The sequence below is a fragment of the Lupinus angustifolius genome, chromosome LG05, assembly GCF_001865875.1.
Source record: "Lupinus angustifolius cultivar Tanjil chromosome LG05, LupAngTanjil_v1.0, whole genome shotgun sequence".
Taxonomy (NCBI): domain Eukaryota; kingdom Viridiplantae; phylum Streptophyta; class Magnoliopsida; order Fabales; family Fabaceae; genus Lupinus; species Lupinus angustifolius.
In genome coordinates this window covers 24,245,831-24,265,367 of record NC_032013.1, presented here as the reverse complement: position 1 = coordinate 24,265,367, position 19,537 = coordinate 24,245,831, and the positions used below count along the sequence as shown (strand labels likewise).

Sequence of the window (19,537 nt, the reverse complement as noted above, 5' to 3'; positions counted from 1 at the left end):
AAGAATTTCTCAATTCTATTTTGGGTTTTTATGAAGTTGTAGTGTGGCTGTTACCATAGAAGATGATTGGAGATACACAAATCATTCTATATATGCTGATACTTGTTGAGAGAGTCAGCTACACACTTCGAAATAGATTAGTCCCTTATTCAAAATGTGAGGGATACATTTGACAGTACCAAAAACTTTTTTGCATTAAGTAAAAGAGCCCGTGAGAAAGCAACAATTTGACAATAGATTATTTTGATGACAAGGTAAAAACTTTTTACCAAAAAAATAAAACTAATATTTTGTTATAGAATGTGTACTTTATTTAAGTTTGTCTATCGTCTAGTTCCTCAAAGTATTGTGATATTTTGATGTGGTCCCTCTTTGATAAATCTTTTGGATTGAGTCCTTTACAAAAATTGCTTTGACTAGTGCATTGTTTAACATTGCTGCTATACACTAATACAGATGCATATTTCAAGTTTTGTAAGCTCGTGCATCACTAAAGTCCATGTGAATCATGGGGAGTACATCTGTTGTCTCACAACAGTATGTCACTCCATGTGCCACTGCTTGTGATTGATCAGAAAAATAATTAATTATTAAAATTTTAACTTAAATATATATTTTCAATCAATCGCAATCACAAACAGTGACACACGGAGTCACACACTGTTGTGGGACAACAGATGTGCTCCCGAAAATCATGAACATAAAATAAGTGAACCTGCTTCAATAGTTTACATATCTTGTTTCCCAATTTTCAGTGCACTCAAGCTGCATGGACATGAGCAGAGTAAAAACTGCATGAGTATTGAGTAGCATGAAGTGCTTTGATATCATAATTCCACTCTTATAGATTCATAAACAAGGATGTAATATAATAAACCAAGAAATCTATTTCTCCATATATCTTCTGAAAGACATAAATCATGGGTCAAACTTCAAAAAATAAACACTGACATTCAAGTGCTTCAAAAACCAGAATATGATCCCAACATTTCAACTATAATCTGTGAAAATTATTCACCAAGAGAACGCATAACGAACTATACTCGGCGGCAATGGTATCAAATGCAGTTGAAAACAAAACCGTAATGTCTCCTCTGATTTTCCATATTACAGAGAGAGAGAGAGCTTTTTATCATCAGATATATCTCACAGGAACAAGTGTTTAAATTCTCCATTTGCAAGCTGACAAAGCTTATTGTAGCTGAACATATCTGCAAAAAGGAAAAAAGTAAAACAAATATTACAATCATATCTCAGAAAACTATTTCATATGGTTAAAGTCATATCGCAAAACCAATATCACAATTAATTTGTGGAATGGGAAGAAAATGTAATACCAATTGCATCACCGAAATTGGTCCATGTCTCGGCACGAATGCATTTTTCATTGTCAACAATACCAATAACTTCCACAAAATTTGTAAAGGGGACAGATGGGGGTGATCCTTTTACAACTAGCTGCTTCTCATCTGTTGATTTTCCAATGACAGCTCCACCATCAGATCGGATTACCTGCATCACTGCCCGAACCCTCCTTCCAACATAAAAGTGTAACAGTTCTGCATTGACAAAGACTGCAGGATTCGATGTATCCATATTCTGCACAAAACACACAAAAGGAGTTGATTTAAATACAGAAAAATCAAGTGCTAATGGTAACAAAAATGTGGCCTTCTTCGATCTATTTGACAGTCAAATGACACAACCGGCATTCATTCACTCAAATCCTGTCTCCTAATTAACTCTACTAAAATTTCAAGTAGTGGTTCACTGAGTAAAACTATATTGAGAACTTCTAATACCTTGTATCAACACTATATACCTATGTTGTTCACTAAATAGTAAGTCGTGCTGCAAAGGGTGCCCTTACACATCTAACTTTTTTTTGCCATCCCTACGACCTCTAACTTCAAACCATAATTGACCGGGAGTAGGCCACCTTTACGAGATGGATCACCGAACCAAGTGACCAACCGATAGAGTCAAGCTGCAACTTTCTCGTTTCATTATTCTGTTACTTTCTCTATTACTTAGTTGGTGCGAAAATTGCATTAAATTTTCCATGTCTATGGCAAAGAAGTGGAAAATTGTAAAGCAAAATGATCCAAATTCGTTACACAATTTAATCCAACAAGTTAACATCATTAGTAAGAATGATTTTAATTTTTAAGCACATATACTTCTGCTCGCTCACACCCTTGTATATGCACAATCCTACCTAATTTTCTGAACACTTCCATTGCAAAATATGATATACTGAGATAATATGTCAATTAACAACTTTTTCCACCAAGTTTAATAGTTTTGAAACCATAATGTGTGTCTAGAACTTGTCTAAATCAGTAGTTCAAGTAATACTGATCATTCAAAGGTAATTGTGGCCGCGCAATGACGGGAGCACATCTATTGTCCCATAACTTTGTGTAGCTCCATGTGTTGATCGACCATAAAAATATTTTAAATTAAATAAGTTTTTTTCAACAAATCAGAGTTGATGTTAGATGGAGTGGTACAAAAAATTGGAGAGCAGATGTGGTCCCCGCAATGACCTGCACTTGTAGTTTTAAATGACAATTAAGGCCGCAATATTGTGGTTTCGGTAGTTTGAACAATTGAACTGTGGCAATTGTGGTCTTGGCCGATATACCACAATTGCCACAGTTGTCTATAATTACAATAAACAACAAAGGTTTTTACTATTTACCACAAACAATTTATTTAAGAGTGCAAGGATTGTTCTACTAATCTGAAATTCATGGCGTATGAATTTACTATTTACGATAAAGTTTTCAATATTGAAGAAGGTATCGAATTGAAGATGAATTGGATTTGGATGAGATGCTACGTTACCTCGTTGAACTTGCTGAGAAACGAAACGACGACGTAAAGAAGAGTGATTCCTTTTTCTTCAGAGACACACTGCACAATAAAAATAGTGCGGTTTTTTCAATCTAGCCATTGGGATTTTATAACTTTTTTTTTCATTTTTAAATGGGATTTTGAGTTTTTTGGATTTACTTATTTCATTGAGAGAAAAAAAAAAGATCAGTTACTCATAAGTAGTGTTAACTAAAGCGTTGGTATAGTATAATGTCATACTAAATCTAAGAATAACAAAAAATTGTAGGATTCGATATCTGAAAGCGACATTCACATATTTCAAAAGAGATTAATTCTTCATAAAAAAGATAAGAATATACCATTAATAATAATAAAAAATTCGTGTTAACTCATGCCACAATCTATCGTACAAAACTATTATTCTTCGGGAAAATATCCTTTTTTAATAACGGTCTCATCACCACATAATAACAAATTAACAATCTCTACCATTATGGTAAGGACCTTGTGTTAAATTGAAGTTGTACTGAAAATCAATGATAGTGGTGGTGTCTTCATTCTATATAATCCATAACAAAATTCATTCTAAAAGGTTGAGTCTTAATTCTAGTATTGAGTTCCTCAGTAACATTTAGCTACAGAAATATTGTGGTTTTTAAAGTCTCCATAATCACGTTATGATTATAATTGTGGTTATAATTTTTAGGTCAAGATTATAATTGTGGTCACAAATTTTCCACATTTGCTTTAATCACATCATAACTATAATCACAATTTGGAAGCATGGTTGGGTATGAGATAATGGCTGTGCTTCTCATTCTTACCCTAGGCATCAAGTTAAATGATCTAATAGTGTGACATCTTACTAGATCTTAAGATAATCAAAATATCAAGAGTTCAATTTCTAGGAACAACTACTGATTAAATAATCACACAACTTATATTTGTTATTGGTTACTAATCAAACGGTTATATGAGAACATACCTTATAAAACTAAGCTTATGAAATAAGTATTACCCTCCTATAAATTCTTTTTAGCTTATTAAATAAGCACACAACTATAAGTTGTTTATTTAAACATAATCTCCATGTATTTTCAAAACATAACTATACTTCCACGTAATAGATTATACATTCTTGAATATTTCTTTGATTTGCACAACCCTCATAATAACTCATTTCTGCTTAAATTAAATCAAACTCCCCGAAAAAGCTCATTTCTACATGAACTGATCTAATGATAGGAACAAAATAATTATCAATATTGACCCTTTGATCCAAACTCTTCATCATAGAGTTGATTTTGAACATCTTTAGAAAACTTTAACTTTCGCTTGCAAAACCACGCGCATCTGGTCTTGCCGATGTTGAATTCGCGAACTGTTTCCTTGATTCCGGTCTCCTCCTCCTTCTTGCGGTACCAGGTGGAGCCTGACAAGAATGTAGAAACAAGTAAGCATCAAGGTTCTGAATCTTAACACATACAAGCACAAAATGCACAATAATCTTATGTACCAGTCCTCGGTGTTATTTACACATACATGCATGTTCAGTTAGTTAAAAGAAAAAAATTGAAAATCGCTAAATCTAATTTGTAGAAAATGAAATCACCTTTTCTTCTGTTTTAAGTGATTCCTCGAGATTACTTAGGGCTGGCATTGATCCACCTTCCATTACACCGAGCAGATTCTTCATACGAACACGCATTTGGAAGATTTGAGCGACAAGTTGGCTTACCTGACATCGTTGTTGTAAATTTCTCAAAGTTATGGTAGCACTTTTAGAGAAACCACAGCTATGAAGGTCACTAAGAAAGTAAAATTGAAAATAAAATGCATTCGACATACCTGCTGCTCCGTTTTCCCGGAATCCTGAGCAACTCTTTTCCTCCTTTCAGGTGATTCTGCCAACAGTTCCGGCTTTTCCCTCTCCTCTGGACATAAACAAGAAAGGTTAGTTAAGCAAAATAACTTGATCAGGATTCAAATAGTTAAAACATAAGATTAGCATATTTATCACGTAAAAACGAAGGGAGACACAAGAATTTCTTTCAATTTTGTTATGAGAATCTTATCTAACAATGACAACTAACCAGGGGTCATCGCTTCAATCATTGCTTCCGTTATCTGCAAATTCTTCTCTGCGTCTCGAATTTGAGCAGGAGTGACCTGAATGCATGAAAACGAGATCGCATTAATACCTACTGAAACAAAACTACAAATATACTCGAGGAAAGTTTGAAAATGCTAGTGTTATAAACCACAACCACGGGATTGTAATCAGATAAACGCCTCCTTTGTTCGAATTACTATGGGGCATATGTAAAGCCGTCATAAATAGAAATATTTTAAGAGAATTCATGTACAGGATCATACCTTCGCCATCCCAGGAATCATTCCAATGACACGAGACACAGAACCCATTCGTGCAACAGAACGAGTTTGCTTTAGAAAATCATTAAAGTCAAACTTTGCACTCATGATCTTCTTTTGCAGTTCTTCAGCATCTTCTTGTTGCATCTATAATAAATGTGGTTAATGACGGTTTCATTTTAGTGTTGGCTACAAAAATCTACAAATATAATGAGACTCACAACTTCTTTCGACTTCTCTACAAACGAAAGAACATCTCCCATTCCTAATATGCGTCCAGCCATTCGATCAGGGTAGAAAGGTTCAAGATCTTCCATGCGCTCCCCCCGTCCTACCAGCTTAATTGGCTTTCCAGATACCTGCCAGCATTAAACTCTCCAGTCAAACATAATATACGAGAGAAAAAAGGCGATAGATTCAAAGTCGCGGATCTTGTTCATCACTTTACAATACTAAATACATACTCAAAATCAACAAAATATAGCAAGAACTCCCATGACCGAGGGCAATCCGAAATTTATATATTCACAAATTAAATGCAGTCTCAGTCCATTTTGACTTTGAAATCTAGGAGTCTCATAAACAAGGTCTAGAGATACATGTCATTCAAAACATGATTCCAAATACAAGGTGCTTAGAATGAATTTAAGAAAACATGTGTTTCAAACACTTACTCCAATAAACCATTGGTTCTTTCTTAGTGCAAAGCTTTGAGGGTTACTTATCTCTATGAGAAAATCTGCAAGTAAGTTTTCCATAGGCATATGTATTCACTAGATGAGAGGCAAAATATATCTGATAAAAATTCATTTACCGTAGCGGAGTTTGTTAAAATCATACGAAAGTCATTAAAGGTTAGCTATCAAACAGGTTCTTTACGATTCCAATAATACTTAAATCTAACTGTTTTAAAAAACAGCATAAGATGCTAGCCTTGTCTAAGCATAAGATGTGTGGTGTTCTTTGAACACCACACATCTATTTATCACATTTAATAAATTACGCGAACTAACTTTGACGAGCTTTTTATTAGTTTAAAAGTTCTGTTATGGAATGGCAAACACTGCATAGGACGATAAGAAATGCAAGGTAGCAGCAAACCTCTTTGACACTCAAAGCTGCTCCACCTCTTGAGTCACCATCTAGTTTTGATAAGATGGCGCCTGTTATTCCAATCTCAAGATTGAAAGTAGTCACCAAAGCTGTTCACGGAAAATAGCAAAGTCAGAATTTCGGAATGTGATAATCATCATATTATGATAAACTCTAATAGACACAATTTTACCAAATCCAAAACAAAGGTTATCAACAATATGATAATCATTGATTTAAATTCACTTTGGAATACCTGCTGCTTCTTGCCCTGTCATTGCATCCACAACTAGTAAAATTTCGGTAGGATTCAATACCTGCTTCACTTCTTTTAACTCATCCATCATTGATTTGTTTATCTGTTTCATGAGACATAACAAACTTGAACAAAAGAATAAAAACGATTCAAACAAAAACGATTCAAATAAAAACAAAATCATGAAATAATTACTCGTTATAACATTTATAATCCCAAAAAGAATTACCTGCAGCCTACCAGCAGTGTCAACAACCACCACATCAATGTTCTTCTTTTTTGCCTCTTCTAAACCTTGTCTAGCGATTTCAGACGGTTTAACATCAGTGCCTGCTGTATAGACAGGCACATCCACCTGACACAAGCTATAAGTAATTACGAACATGGATGAACTTGGATACGACAAATCGAGAAGAAAAACAAGAAATAGCCCAAATAATATTCAATAGATATTGACGCCCAATGTCCGAGCTCATGTGGTTAAATAATCAGAGTCTGCGAAATCATTAAATACGAGGAAAATGACTATTTGAAGAAAATGTAGCATAATGCTAAAACTCCTCCACCTGTCTAGAAATGAATAACTTCTCTTCATTAGCACCATACTAGTAACAACAAAGTTCCACGGCTCGACACAGAATGTGCATCTAATTAAAAATATAAAATGGCATTGCTAACTATACTATAAGCGCTGTATTTTTTATGGAAATGCAATTAGTCAACTTCAAGAAAACAAGAATTGAGTACCTGTTTACCCAAAATAGCAAGTTGGTCAATAGCAGCAGGTCTGTAAACATCCCCGGCAACTAGCATGCAACTTTTCCCCTGAGGTCAAGTTAATATGATTTGTTTCAATAAGGTGAAGGAACTACTAACGAACTAGCCGAAAAAAGAGATAAAGTAAGAAAGAGGAGGAAGATCGGAAACATACCTGTTTCTTGAGATAATTTGCCAATTTCGCACAAACAGTAGTCTTCCCAACTCCTTGTAGCCCAGCCAATAAAATGACAGTGGGTCCAGATTTAGCAAAAACCAGTTCAGAGAACTCTCCACCCATCAGTTTTACTAGTTCATCGTGTACAATCTGCAAAACCCTACGGTCAACACGCATTTCGTTCTTGTAAAGAAGTTAAAGTACTTAAAATAGCTCTTGTTGATATATCATGTATCATACTGTCATTGCAATAAGGGTATTAGATAAATATCTTGTCCAAACAAGTTCTCTCATCAATGATAAGGCGATAAATTTACCTTAACCAATTGCTGATCTGGTCTAACTCCTCGAATCACACCGAGACCCACAGCCTGATCGGTGACAGCTTGCACAAACCTTCTGACAACAGGAAGGCTAACCTGCCAACACAATGCGCATTATTTCACCTAATTGTTAACTTCATGTTCATAAACTGTATAAAATTCAAAACCTCTTAAAACATGAATGAATACTCTCATATGCTTTTCTTGTCACATGATCATGTAAAGAACAGATCACAAAGTTTATCAAAGAAATTTCACAAATTTTGACTAGTCCCGGCAAAATCTGCATGATCTAGTATTTTTTCCTCTACACAACCACATGATAAGAAAATCATGCAGGAGTATCCATCACCCAATTGGAACATGTTTGGTATACTCAAGTTGCTTGTAGGGGGAAGTGACTTTTAGAGAAGCTAGAAGTTTCAAGCTTATTAAAAAAGCTTTTAGATTATATTGAAACCAAACACACTTTTCCATTTTACCCCTTCAGAAATCAGAACTAACTACCAAATAAATAGTATTAAGCTAGACAACCCAAACAAAATATATTATCATGAAATCACACATTTTAGCACATATATCTAAACATAAAACTTATTTTACTATAATCAATTGAAATAGTAACAGATTATTCAAATGATCTTTTTTTCATAGCTAATCCAAACACAAACTTATAACACATATTAATACATCTGCTTCCAAAAGAGCTCTCCTGATATCACGCATAGGCTCAACAATGTTTTCTTTGGTCAAAAGCTCTGCACAACACAAACAAGTAATTTAATTACTCCAAAATTCTAATGAAAATAGAAGATTTAATAAATAAGATGCAATGCAAATGAGAATTAATTTAAATTAACCTTCTCCTTTGACTTTACTCCATGCAGCCTCAAGCCCAGAGGTCAGCTGCCCGAACATTTCTGCCCGTACCATTCCGGGCAGAATATCTCTGCATCTTCTAAGAGAGACACTTTTGGAGTTGACCCAACCCCATATCTCATTCTGAAACCAACCCATTTCATCAAATTCAATAAAATCACATTCTGAAACCAACCCATTTCATCAAATTCATTAAAATCACATTCTGAAACCAACCCATTTCATCAAATTCATTAAAGAATCAAACTTTGTTCAAAAAACATGTTGAGTGGGTACTTACAGTGAACAAGTTGTTTCTGGAGGAAGAAAAAGAAGAACCAGTCCATGAAGAAGAGAGCTTAGTTGGTTTGTGAGTAGAATAAGCAGAAGATGAGAAAGTTCGGTTGTGTGAGAGAGAAATGGAGAAATGGCGGGATGCAACGGTAGAGAAATGTAAAGCTTCCATTTTCACAGTACAAAACTTGGTGGAGTTGCTTTCTCTATATCTTATCCACAACACCAATATCTAATATCTACGTGCCATTGCCATGCACTAGATTAGATATCCATATTAATTCTCAAATTAGATTCAATTCCATATTTAAAACTTTATTTATTGATTAAGCTCCATGCACATATTCGAAATTTCTATTGAATATTTTTATTTTATTAGTATGTTATATTTTTATAAATCATTTAATAATTTTATTGTATTTCATATTTTTAATAGAAAAAATATAATTAAAACTTGAGTTTGGTAGTCTAAAAATTTAGTTAGGCTGAATTTTGTAACAGTATCATGACTCTAGTATTATTTGTTGGCTTAGTAATGAATTATGTGTACCATAGCAAGGACTTTCTGCTTCCATGCCCAAAACACAACTACTGCAAACTGATGTGAATTTATATGATTGGAGGAAGTTATGTATTATTGATAAATTATTTGTATTGTCATAGTTTAATGTTTTATTTGGTTAGTAAGAAGAGAGAAGGACAAAAATATAATTTCTTATCTTAATATTTTATTAGGTTAGATAGAAAGTGACAAGAGAAAGAGAGTCTCTTCAAAGAAAGTAGCATTGAGAAGTCATGGGACCAATGAGCCCACTACTATGGCAAGGCTCCGAAAAGGGGTATGCGGACCATGCAACATGATCGACCTTAGATCTACTTTCAAAGAGAACAAACACAGATCCAGTACGGAAGATATCTATTCAACATATATGATTCCTTAAACAACAAGAGCACATTTGGAGCAGGGAGAAACATAAATATTCTTCCAGAATGCAACAGAAAACGATGAGAAGAAATCGATTAAAAGGGATATACAAACATCATTTTAACCACTCAAGTCAATGCATCCCACTAAATACCCTAGAGATATGCTGCACTACCAAATGAGCGAAGCCAAAGTTGGTGGCTAACATGACCCTCTTTATGATCCACATCTATGTCCTCTCATCAGCTATGTTGTTCAAATACACACAGGGCCAAACCCTGGAAACTTAATTATAAATGTTTACAAGAAATAGATGTCATGTCCTATTCACCGGTTCAAGTGCCTCGACAGTGACCACGCTATTTCCTCTGATTACCTGCAATAAGTAGGTAAATTTATCAACTTCAGAATGATATTCAAACTATCAGTGTGTGTTTTTTTTTGTTTTCTATTTACATTTTCAATTAAAAGGCTTGTTTTTACATTTTCTTCCCAAAATAATAAAGACGAGAAACAAAATGAGAAGAAAAAACAAAACCAAACACCCTCTTAGTTGTTAACTTGTTATATACCTGGAACATAGAAAGTAAGAAGATAATGCGGTGAATTAGGACTCACCACCATGCCTATGTCAGTTTTCTCATTGCCATTCACTTCCACAGTGTTGTCAACAACTAAATTCATAAACTGGTCAAAGCCACGGAGAGTACCCACGATCATCCGATTTGCATTCAGCTTGACTGCAAAGACATCACAAACTCAGTATTTCAGTATAATTTATCCCCATAAAACTTGTTTACAAAGACAAAGCCCTATGGGCTTGCAGGTTTAACCCATATGCAAGCACCGGATGAAACACAATATCTGAGTTTTATTCTGTGTTTGATGTATTCAATAAATATTTAAATTAAAAAAGATGTGGGGAAAATGATTGTTGTGAATTTCAATAGCAAGAAATGAAACACAACTGCCCATTTTCTCAAAATACTGTTGCAGGGAACTCTTTCAGAAGAGTGCATTAATCATAGCACAACACCGATACACACAATCCCTGCTTTGATGAATTCTATAAATAAAATAAAACATGACAAAAGATTGATAAATAGAACATTCCCGTTTCACAGAAAGTGGTAGAACCAAAAAGAACAAAACGGAAGATCTTACTCTATATAGTTACATCATGCTCTGTCTACACAAACCAAAGGCTACCTAAGTAATGTGTTCAATGATAATCATACATATTCTCAGGTCTCAACCCACACAACCTCTCCTTCCTTCGGTAAGTTCTAATATTGAAATTGTTCAAAGCTTGAGCCCAAATCCAATGAGAGATAATTATTATCCAATAAAGAAAATAGAAACTTCAACTACGAAATACATTGAATAAAAACCTAAAAATTAAAACACCCAATAGAAATTATTTTAAATTCCATATAACATAACCCTATTCATCTATCAAATAAAAAAAATCACACTACTTAATAAATACAGTCTCTCTTCACTAGAAACAACAAAAACAAATCCACTAACGCAAATACATTTATATAATCCCTAGAAACATAAAATGCCTAAATTCGCTCACAAATTCGTATATATGAAGACAAAATTAGCACCATAATTTATGAAATTCAGTTATGAGAAAAAGAAAACAAAAATAATAAATAAGTAAGAGATGAACTTACTCTGAAGCTTCTTATCCATGTACCTGCCGCATCCAAAAATAATAATTGAAAATTAGTACCGATAATGTATTAGCATAATTTTAAAAAATAAAATTAAAAAATGAATGAAATGTAAAAAGGGGAATCGAATCGTACTTTTTCAAATCTGGAGGCTGGCCTGACCTACTCATGATGAAGAAATTGGAAGAGACAAGAACAGAGAATGAAGAGAAAAAAGGGAGAAAAAGGAAAACCTAATCTAGAGTTGAATTTTGAAACCCTTTACTATGATTCTCACTGGTGTAAAGGTAATGATCCAATTGAACTGTATCGGGCCCATCAAACTTAGTTTTGTTCAAAGGCCCATCAGAACCAAAGCCCATAGCCTATGTTCAAGGTGGGTTTTCAGTTTATGAGGCCCATTTACTATGAAATAAGTGAAATTTATCTCTAGTTTAAAACAAATTATAAGGTAAAAAATCATGTATTTATTATTTATAAAACAAATTTAAACAAAAAATGGAATTAAAATTTGAAAAAGATTGCCTAATGCAAATAATAAATAATTCATATATTTTTTATTACTAATTTATTATTTGTAGTATTGGCGGTTTGAGTTTAATATTTTTATTTTATTTTTTATTGCATTTTTAAGGGATTTTGGATGATCTTATATTTTGTTTACCCCTTAGTTTTAATTATATATTGACTATACTCGTATAATATAATAATCACTGTAATCAACATAATAGTGAACAAATTTATATGAAGTGTGATAATTAATAAATTTAAAATTATATGAGATTGAAAATTATTTATGTGAGTATACAAATTTAAAATTTGGAACCTCATAAATTATGTTCATGTCAAACATACTTACCACACACATATAGGGCTTGCCCTGGTTATATTTGACTTTGTTAGACTTTATAATAAGTTTAGGTCATGCTTAATAGTAGATACTTGAAGACTAATATAATGTACACATTGTTGAATTGGAAATAAAATTATTAAATTAAATATTATTGTTTCCAAATTAATTTTAGTAATTCTGTGTAGATTATAATTTTCAGCCTGACCTAAGTGACAAAAAAAATGCACGCTAAATTAGTCAATTAGGTAGTTGAAAGAAAAACATTACTGATATGCATGGTTGAAAGAGTAGTCACACCAACACTTACTTATTTTAGTTAACCAAAAAGGAATATTACTTATTTTACATACATTTCTTGTGTCTGTGTCAGATCTATACACTTTAAACCAAACAAATTATTTAAAAAAACAAGGTTCAAATTTATTCATGGCCGAAAAAATCTAAACACACTTAACATTATTCAATAGAGTGGGTATGAGAGATGATGAAGAGAGTGATGTAACAAGACTTTTTTGGGGTACTTAGATGTAACCAATAACAAGACTTGCTTGGCATATAAAATTTCCCAAAAACCAAACAAAAAATTCGAAAGTTGTAGCTTTTTAGGGTGTAAGTTCATAGAAATTAAACTCTTGACCTTTTGATCATTATAGAAATTTAGTGAGGTCTTATATCACTAGATCAATATTTTTTCATACAGATCACGTGTCTCTTACCGTGTCTCATTTTTTGTCTTAAGTTTATTACATTTTGCCACGTAAATAAATGAAGAATTTTAAAAACAAAAAATAATAAAAAGTTACATTTTGATTAGTTTGGATATAGGATGAGACATGTTCGAGATAGGTGATCTCAAATCGAGTGAAGCTAACATTACACCAATGAATTGGTGAGCGATAATGGTTGATTAATACAGAAAGATTGATGATATTATTGCTTAACAATGAACAACAATGCCCTCATTCTTCATCATAAGTCTTTCCACCTTCAATAAGAATAACCTTCATCTTATTAACAAGCTCTATCATTTGTTCCCTTGAGTGCAATGGTGCAGGATACACACATATACAATCCAACCTTCCATCTCTTATAGTATCAAAAATGGCGATAGATGGACCCACACCATGAACAGAAGCACACCCCATGTAATCTTCTACACCAACCTCATTTTGCACCTTGCCCCCATCATCAATCACTGTGTCCTCGAACACAGACATCATTGATGTTCTTAAGGAAGATGATGAGGTTAAAGAAGGGTTTTGTATTGCCTTGCACATGAGAAAATTCATGTCAGACATGTCTGTGAAGTGTTTGTTGTTGTTTTTAGAGTTTGAAAATGTTTCATAGGTTTTCTTTGCTAGATCCCAAAAGCTTTCTCCTCCTTTCATCGTGTGGCTGTTGAGAATGGCAGAATGATAGAACCCTATACATTAAGATATGTTTTTTTTTGTTAGTTAAATTATTTAGGGTTTATTAAATGCAACTGAATTTGTGCATGTGAATGATGTCATGAACTTTACCCAATATTTTTTTCCCACAATTTTGATTTTCACATGTCTCCAACAATGTTATATACATTTTTTTGTTCCATACTAATCATATATTGTTATATAAATAATTTTGTTTTTTTAAAATATCATTCTAATTAATTTGAGACATGATATTGGATAATATTTAGAATATATAATCTCCACCCCAAATGTAGGGTCCAAGTGTTCAGCTATTTACACTCACAACAAAAATTGTCATATTCATGTAGGTTTAAATAATGATTATTTTGATTTTGATAAAATTCTTCATTTGTACTCGTAAGAATGCATCATTGAGGTCCCAGAAATGTACGGTGCAAAGTTTTTAATGCAGCATTTATAATGAAGGACACTCTTCTCCATTACGGGAGAGATGACAATTTGATTTTTTAATATATTTAAGAGTAAAAATGTAATTCAATATAAGTTAAAAGGATAAAAATATCTTTATATTTTAATTTTTATGTATATGTATATTTTCACCTCACTATCCTCTCCATTACAGGGAGAAGTCTGGGTCATTTATAATAGGAGTGAGACTTCTCTCCATTAATGGAGAGACAAGTGGTGTGTAAAAGTGAACAAAAAGTAACATATATCGACACTTATATCCCTTTTATGTGTAATGATATTACACTTTTACCCTTAAAATACAAAACAAAAAGTCATTTGTCTCTCCATTACTTGAGAGGAGTCTCACTCTCGTAATAGTGTATGGTTTCAAAGTGCAGCCAACGGCAACTCGCCAACTCATATATCTTAGAAACGCATTAATGGCATACTAGGAATTTGTGCACCCAAAAATTAATTGTTTGTGAGTTATCCTGTGCAATATAATTTGGTCTGATTTAACATGGTCAGAAATTAAAGAAATACACTTAATTTAAAATAATTATAATTTATGGTAAAAAAAAAACTACACAAAGAGCATACAACCATGATATCCATATGCATTTTGCCAAACTAGTTAGATGTACTTTATTTTTATAATTTAATCTTTTAGATGATAAATTTATTAATACTGATTGGTTAATTTCATGTATAAAATGATTTTTTATAAGGTATTATAATATAGTTCATTTTATATAACCTTATACAATGAAATTAAGATTTGATTATTGTTCTTTGTTAATTTCATGCATGAGACATTTTCTAAAGAAAATTTTCAACAATACTAAATATGGCATTAAAGTTTGATGCTTAAATAACAGGTTTAGAAATAAAAATATGGAAAAGAAACTGAATAACTATAGCAATAAATAAGTTAGCAAAAACCAAACTCAAGTAAACAAAAAATACTACGAGTATTATTAGTGTGTGATAAAAGAAGTTTGCACATTTACCAAAATTGTGTAGAGAAAGAGGTGGTTGAAGACTGGATCTACAATCAGTGAGGGTAATGATTCCATATTTCCTTGAACTATTCTTGTAGCTGTGTGCACCCATCAACCCTGCAGCACTTAATGCCCCACATAGCTTAATCCTTCTGTGTTTGCAACCCTGACAAAGTTTTTAAACATCATCAAATTATTCAACAAAAAACACTTACTTAGGCCATCTTCAAAGAATTATAAGCAATGAAGTTAGTTTTTTGTTGTCAATGTATTATGAGATTTAATCTTGCTCGAGTGAGTAGAATAAATGACAAACTTTATTCAAATATTTAATATAATTAAGTGATCAATCTCAAGTTACTCAAGTTGAATATGAGTTAAACTAGATCAATATATCAATATCTAACAAGTGATTCAAACAAACCTACATGCTCATTTTATAGTATAATCAAGTTTGAGATATAGACAAGTACATATATCTCACAATAAATGTATGGGATAAATGTTCTCCATTACTGGACAGTTCAATATTCCAGGGTCTAGAGCAGATAGATCAGAATGGTTATCGTTACCCGATATCACATATTTAAGTTACAAAAACTTATGTTTTTTGAGAGCAAAATGGTGCAATAGACTTACATCTAAAACTCTCTTGGTGTCATTGTTGTTGAGCTGCAACCTCACCACTTGAGAAAACCGTGTAGTTTTGGTATCACAAAATTTCAAATTCGTTAACCTAAGAGAGTTAACAGAGTAACTAAGCACGTCAAATCCATGTGCCCAAATTCCTTTCTTTCCCTTCTCACTAGGCACAAGATCCTCCATAGCAAAACCAACTTCTCCTTTATTCCATTCTTCACTCTCATTCTCACTTTCTTCCTCTTTCATCAACACAAGCAACTCCCTCAAAAGCGATATAGCAGTTGTACGGTCACATGCTGCCACGTGGAGCCTCATAACCACCACCCATGTCGCATTCGGCATAGCGTAAATGCTCGCCACGAACATGTTATCGGAGTACGATGATAATGATGATGATGAATGGTTATGATTGTGCCATGTGTTTTGGTTCAGTTCGTGTTCGAGGATTAGTTGGAAAGGTGGAACTGAAACTGCCTCGTTTTCGTTACTTCCAAAGATCTTGGATGTAACGCATACATTATGGTATTGGATTTTGACGAAAGGTGTGGTTAGGGTTATGAAAGTGAAGGTTGTGTCCGAGGTTGTTGTGTTAGAATGTAGCTTTGTTTTGAGGATAGGATGGGAATTTTGGAGTTTGTTGAGTGCAATTTGGAAACGAGAAATATCTGGGTTTTTTGAAGATAGTAATGCGAGCACAGCAATTCCGGTGCCACCATGAACCGCTTTGCACCAACTATGCTCTGTACCACCAACTGTTCGAACTTTGGGATCAACCATTTGAGTTGAAGACGTTGGTAGCTTGTAATTTGTTGCAAAATGGCACAATTTTGTGGTTTTATAAAGCATTGAAAAATAGATTGGGGTTGCCGATAAAGTTGTGATTATCTTTGTTAATAGAAAGACAAATACATTCAGAACAAGAAAAAAATATAATATAATATTATATTTTTATCCTTAAGATATAATAAGATAACACTTTTATTCTTACATTTAAATCCAAGAATGATCACTTGTTTTGGAGGATAAATGTCATGATGAATATAAATGTATTTGTCTTCTAAGTATGAAATATGATGTATAAGATATGTTTATATCCAAATTTTTATTTGTTTGTGTGGAAATTTACATTTAGTTTCTTTTATCAAAGGCATTAAAGGATGAAGATAGTTGGTATCATGCATTCAATATGCCATTGGGTGTTTAATTTGGTAACATCTCACTAGTAAAGTTTTGTACTCATACTTTTTATTGTTTATGTTATGTTATTCTATTTTTTTCTAATGTTATAGATATTATATATTATTATGATGGATGGGATAAATTAAAAAATGAGAGTAGGGATTCATTTAGATTCTCAAATTTAAATCATACTTCACTTGTTTCAAATGAACTAGTTATTGTTATAATTGAAACGGGGGAGAATTTTATTTTTGAGGGTATATTCTCAGATATTTTTTTGTAAAAATATGGACAGAAATCACATATTTAAAGTGGTAGTTCCATTTTTTATCTCAAACCCATCGAAATATTATTTTTAATTTTTTTTTATTTACCTATCAATATATAATTCGTTTAAGAGAGAATGTAACGACAACTTGAAAACAAGTGATCTCATCCACACACAAAAAAACAAAAGAAAAACACAAGAATTCCCCTCAAAATATTCATTTCCCATAGGGATAAAAAAACAAGCATTGTGACGTGTAACGAAACTGCAGAGGAGTCTTTAATAACATTTATTCCGGTTTCTGTTTCATCAACTATTCCGTTTATTGTTTTATAATAAGTGAGATAAAAATCACTTGTCTTACACAATATTTCAAGCCAATCATAATTTTTTATTTTTAAAAAAATTATTTTATCAACGTGTTAATATATGATTTGTTTGGGACAGAGAACGAGACACTGTTAGGGACATGTGATCTCCATCCCATCATTTAGCTTCTTTTAGGAAAATTTAAGTGGATAGTATAGTCAAACTACACTATCACACATTTGGTATATATTTCAAAATTTTTGTGGAAGTAGTGTAGTTTATAGGAAACTTGTGGATGAGATCCACGACTTTGTGGAAGTCGTAGACTGGGAATGCGACTTCCCTGTAATCTCGTGCATCAGAGGCACGAGACTCTCTCTCTCCTCCATGGAAGTCATGTTTCACATGCACGACTTTCACTTTTTTAGAAGTCATGAACATTAAATACGATTCTATTGTACAATAATAACAAAAAACTCTGTAGCCTAGTGGTTCTTTCGTTTACATGGTAACCTAACGTCCACAACTTCTAAAAAGTGGAAGTCCTGCATGTGAAGCACGACTTCCATGGAGGAGAGAGAGAGTCTCGTGCCTGTGATGCACGAATTACAGGGAAGTCACATTCCCGGTCCACGACTTCCCCAAAGTCGTGGATCTCATCCACGAGTTCCCTAAAAACTACACTACTTCCGCAAATATTTTGAAACATATACCAAATGTATGATATTGTAGTTTGACTATACTATCACGTAACTTTTCCGCTTCTTTTATGAACTCACCCAACATTATTATTTTTTCCCATTATTTTATTCTCAGCTCACTTTCTTACTTAATTTTATTATTTCTCTCTCATTAAAACAAGAATAAAGTTAATAAAGTAACCAATATTACTTCCGACATTAGGAATAAAAATAAAAAAACGATTGTTCCATATTCTTAAAATGACGAGATAAAAAAAGATGAATAATTATAATTTAAAATTTAGATTGTTAAAAAATTATTTGTCAAATGTCAATATTTTCATCCTACATTGGACCTTGAAGAGGATATCAACTCTTTGAAAAAAACACTTTCAGTACAGTCTCTCAGGTAATGTATCTATCACCCAACCACACGAGCAGAAGCACTTAATTTATCTGATCAATAATATTTTTTGTCTTTATCCCTTTTAAGTCCCCAATTCTGTATCTTTCGGTCGGATAGGATCATATTTTCACCTTGTGTATCATTCGTTGTCTCAAACCAATTATATATTGATATATGAATAAAATAATTTTTTTAAAAATAAAACGTAATAAAATATAATACTCTAATGGACTTAGGATAGGAAATGAAACATCATTTGAGACGTATGATCTATGTCTGTTTCACTCAGCATGTGCCTTATACTAAGCATGAAACTGAATTCTTTTCTTACAATAATGTGCAATTGAATAGAACATTGCTCAATGTTTTTAATAACCTTAGTTGGCAACTTGAAAAAGCTTCTGATATATGCTTTTAATAGGCGAATTTTATCTGAACATATGTTTGGTCATTGACATAGTTGTTTTTGTCTGAAATTTGAACCACCAATCCATGTGCACTTTATTTACTTCCGTAATATACAAGCTCATATTAATGGCAACATGGATTCGGGCATCGGCATTATCCATCTTCAACAATCGACTTAACGCATGCGAATAATGATATATCATCCTATTAGATTATCATACTTATAAGAAAATGACATATTATTTATAAATCAATCATTAATAAATAAAATATATAATTTAGTCATTTTTTTATTCTAATCTAATTTTATTAGTCTAATACTTTGTATTTACATTAAATTATTTGTTTAAT

At 32.6% G+C, this 19,537-nt stretch overlaps 4 protein-coding genes across 5 annotated transcripts; all 4 read right to left on the bottom strand.

Moving 5' to 3' along the window:
- Positions 865 to 17,630, bottom strand: LOC109348313 (replication protein A 14 kDa subunit B-like). 2 transcript variants are annotated; one of them, XM_019588699.1, is made up of 4 exons: positions 2,851 to 2,942; positions 1,338 to 1,599; positions 1,130 to 1,211; positions 865 to 1,096 (listed from the first exon to the last, which is right to left on the bottom strand). In XM_019588699.1, the coding sequence occupies exons 2-3, from the start codon at positions 1,594 to 1,596 to the stop codon at positions 1,147 to 1,149; spliced, it is 324 nt and encodes a 107-aa protein (XP_019444244.1). In that variant the 5' UTR covers positions 1,597 to 1,599; positions 2,851 to 2,942; the 3' UTR covers positions 865 to 1,096; positions 1,130 to 1,146. The 2 variants fall into 2 exon arrangements, with proteins under 2 accessions (XP_019444244.1, XP_019444243.1); XM_019588698.1 differs by adding an exon at positions 17,626 to 17,630 and having other exon boundaries at positions 1,090 to 1,211; positions 2,851 to 2,863.
- Positions 3,980 to 9,218, bottom strand: LOC109348311 (signal recognition particle 54 kDa protein, chloroplastic-like). Its single transcript, XM_019588695.1, has 15 exons — positions 8,979 to 9,218; positions 8,680 to 8,821; positions 8,510 to 8,577; positions 7,814 to 7,915; positions 7,494 to 7,646; positions 7,310 to 7,387; positions 6,792 to 6,917; positions 6,563 to 6,665; positions 6,316 to 6,416; positions 5,436 to 5,573; positions 5,218 to 5,361; positions 4,935 to 5,010; positions 4,690 to 4,775; positions 4,454 to 4,579; positions 3,980 to 4,273 (listed from the first exon to the last, which is right to left on the bottom strand). Exons 1-15 carry the CDS (start codon positions 9,141 to 9,143, stop codon positions 4,166 to 4,168), a joined length of 1,716 nt encoding a protein of 571 aa, XP_019444240.1. The 5' UTR covers positions 9,144 to 9,218; the 3' UTR covers positions 3,980 to 4,165.
- Positions 9,940 to 11,848, bottom strand: LOC109348314 (probable small nuclear ribonucleoprotein G). The gene is made up of 4 exons (XM_019588700.1): positions 11,714 to 11,848; positions 11,579 to 11,601; positions 10,515 to 10,636; positions 9,940 to 10,272 (listed from the first exon to the last, which is right to left on the bottom strand). Exons 1-4 carry the CDS (start codon positions 11,746 to 11,748, stop codon positions 10,213 to 10,215), a joined length of 240 nt encoding a protein of 79 aa, XP_019444245.1. The 5' UTR covers positions 11,749 to 11,848; the 3' UTR covers positions 9,940 to 10,212.
- On the bottom strand, positions 13,299 to 16,779 carry LOC109348312. Its single transcript, XM_019588697.1, has 3 exons — positions 15,934 to 16,779; positions 15,304 to 15,460; positions 13,299 to 13,854 (listed from the first exon to the last, which is right to left on the bottom strand). The coding sequence occupies exons 1-3, from the start codon at positions 16,711 to 16,713 to the stop codon at positions 13,391 to 13,393; spliced, it is 1,401 nt and encodes a 466-aa protein (XP_019444242.1). The 5' UTR covers positions 16,714 to 16,779; the 3' UTR covers positions 13,299 to 13,390.

What these genes read in the sequence shown, in the direction of transcription:
- LOC109348313 (XM_019588698.1), bottom strand. Translation starts at nt 1,596, where the DNA reads ATGGATACATCGAATCCTGCAGTCTTTGTCAATGCAGAACTGTTACAC. An exon ending in CAATTTCGGTGATGCAATTG is followed by an intron (nt 1,212 to 1,337) that starts GTATTACATTTT and finishes TCCTTTTTGCAG; the next exon opens with ATATGTTCAGCTACAATAAG.
- LOC109348311 (XM_019588695.1), bottom strand. Translation starts at nt 9,143, where the DNA reads ATGGAAGCTTTACATTTCTCTACCGTTGCATCCCGCCATTTCTCCATT. An exon ending in CAGCTTTGAGTGTCAAAGAG is followed by an intron (nt 5,574 to 6,315) that starts GTTTGCTGCTAC and finishes TAATGCTGGCAG; the next exon opens with GTATCTGGAAAGCCAATTAA. An exon ending in CCGGGAAAACGGAGCAGCAG is followed by an intron (nt 4,580 to 4,689) that starts GTATGTCGAATG and finishes CAACGATGTCAG; the next exon opens with GTAAGCCAACTTGTCGCTCA.
- LOC109348314 (XM_019588700.1), bottom strand. Translation starts at nt 11,748, where the DNA reads ATGAGTAGGTCAGGCCAGCCTCCAGATTTGAAAAA. An exon ending in CATGGATAAGAAGCTTCAGA is followed by an intron (nt 10,637 to 11,578) that starts GTAAGTTCATCT and finishes ATGTCTTTGCAG; the next exon opens with TCAAGCTGAATGCAAATCGG. An exon ending in AAACTGACATAGGCATGGTG is followed by an intron (nt 10,273 to 10,514) that starts GTGAGTCCTAAT and finishes TACTTATTGCAG; the next exon opens with GTAATCAGAGGAAATAGCGT.
- LOC109348312 (XM_019588697.1), bottom strand. Translation starts at nt 16,713, where the DNA reads ATGGTTGATCCCAAAGTTCGAACAGTTGGTGGTACAGAGCATAGTTGG. An exon ending in ACACCAAGAGAGTTTTAGAT is followed by an intron (nt 15,461 to 15,933) that starts GTAAGTCTATTG and finishes AAACTTTGTCAG; the next exon opens with GGTTGCAAACACAGAAGGAT. An exon ending in TCTTTCTCTACACAATTTTG is followed by an intron (nt 13,855 to 15,303) that starts GTAAATGTGCAA and finishes CTTAATGTATAG; the next exon opens with GGTTCTATCATTCTGCCATT.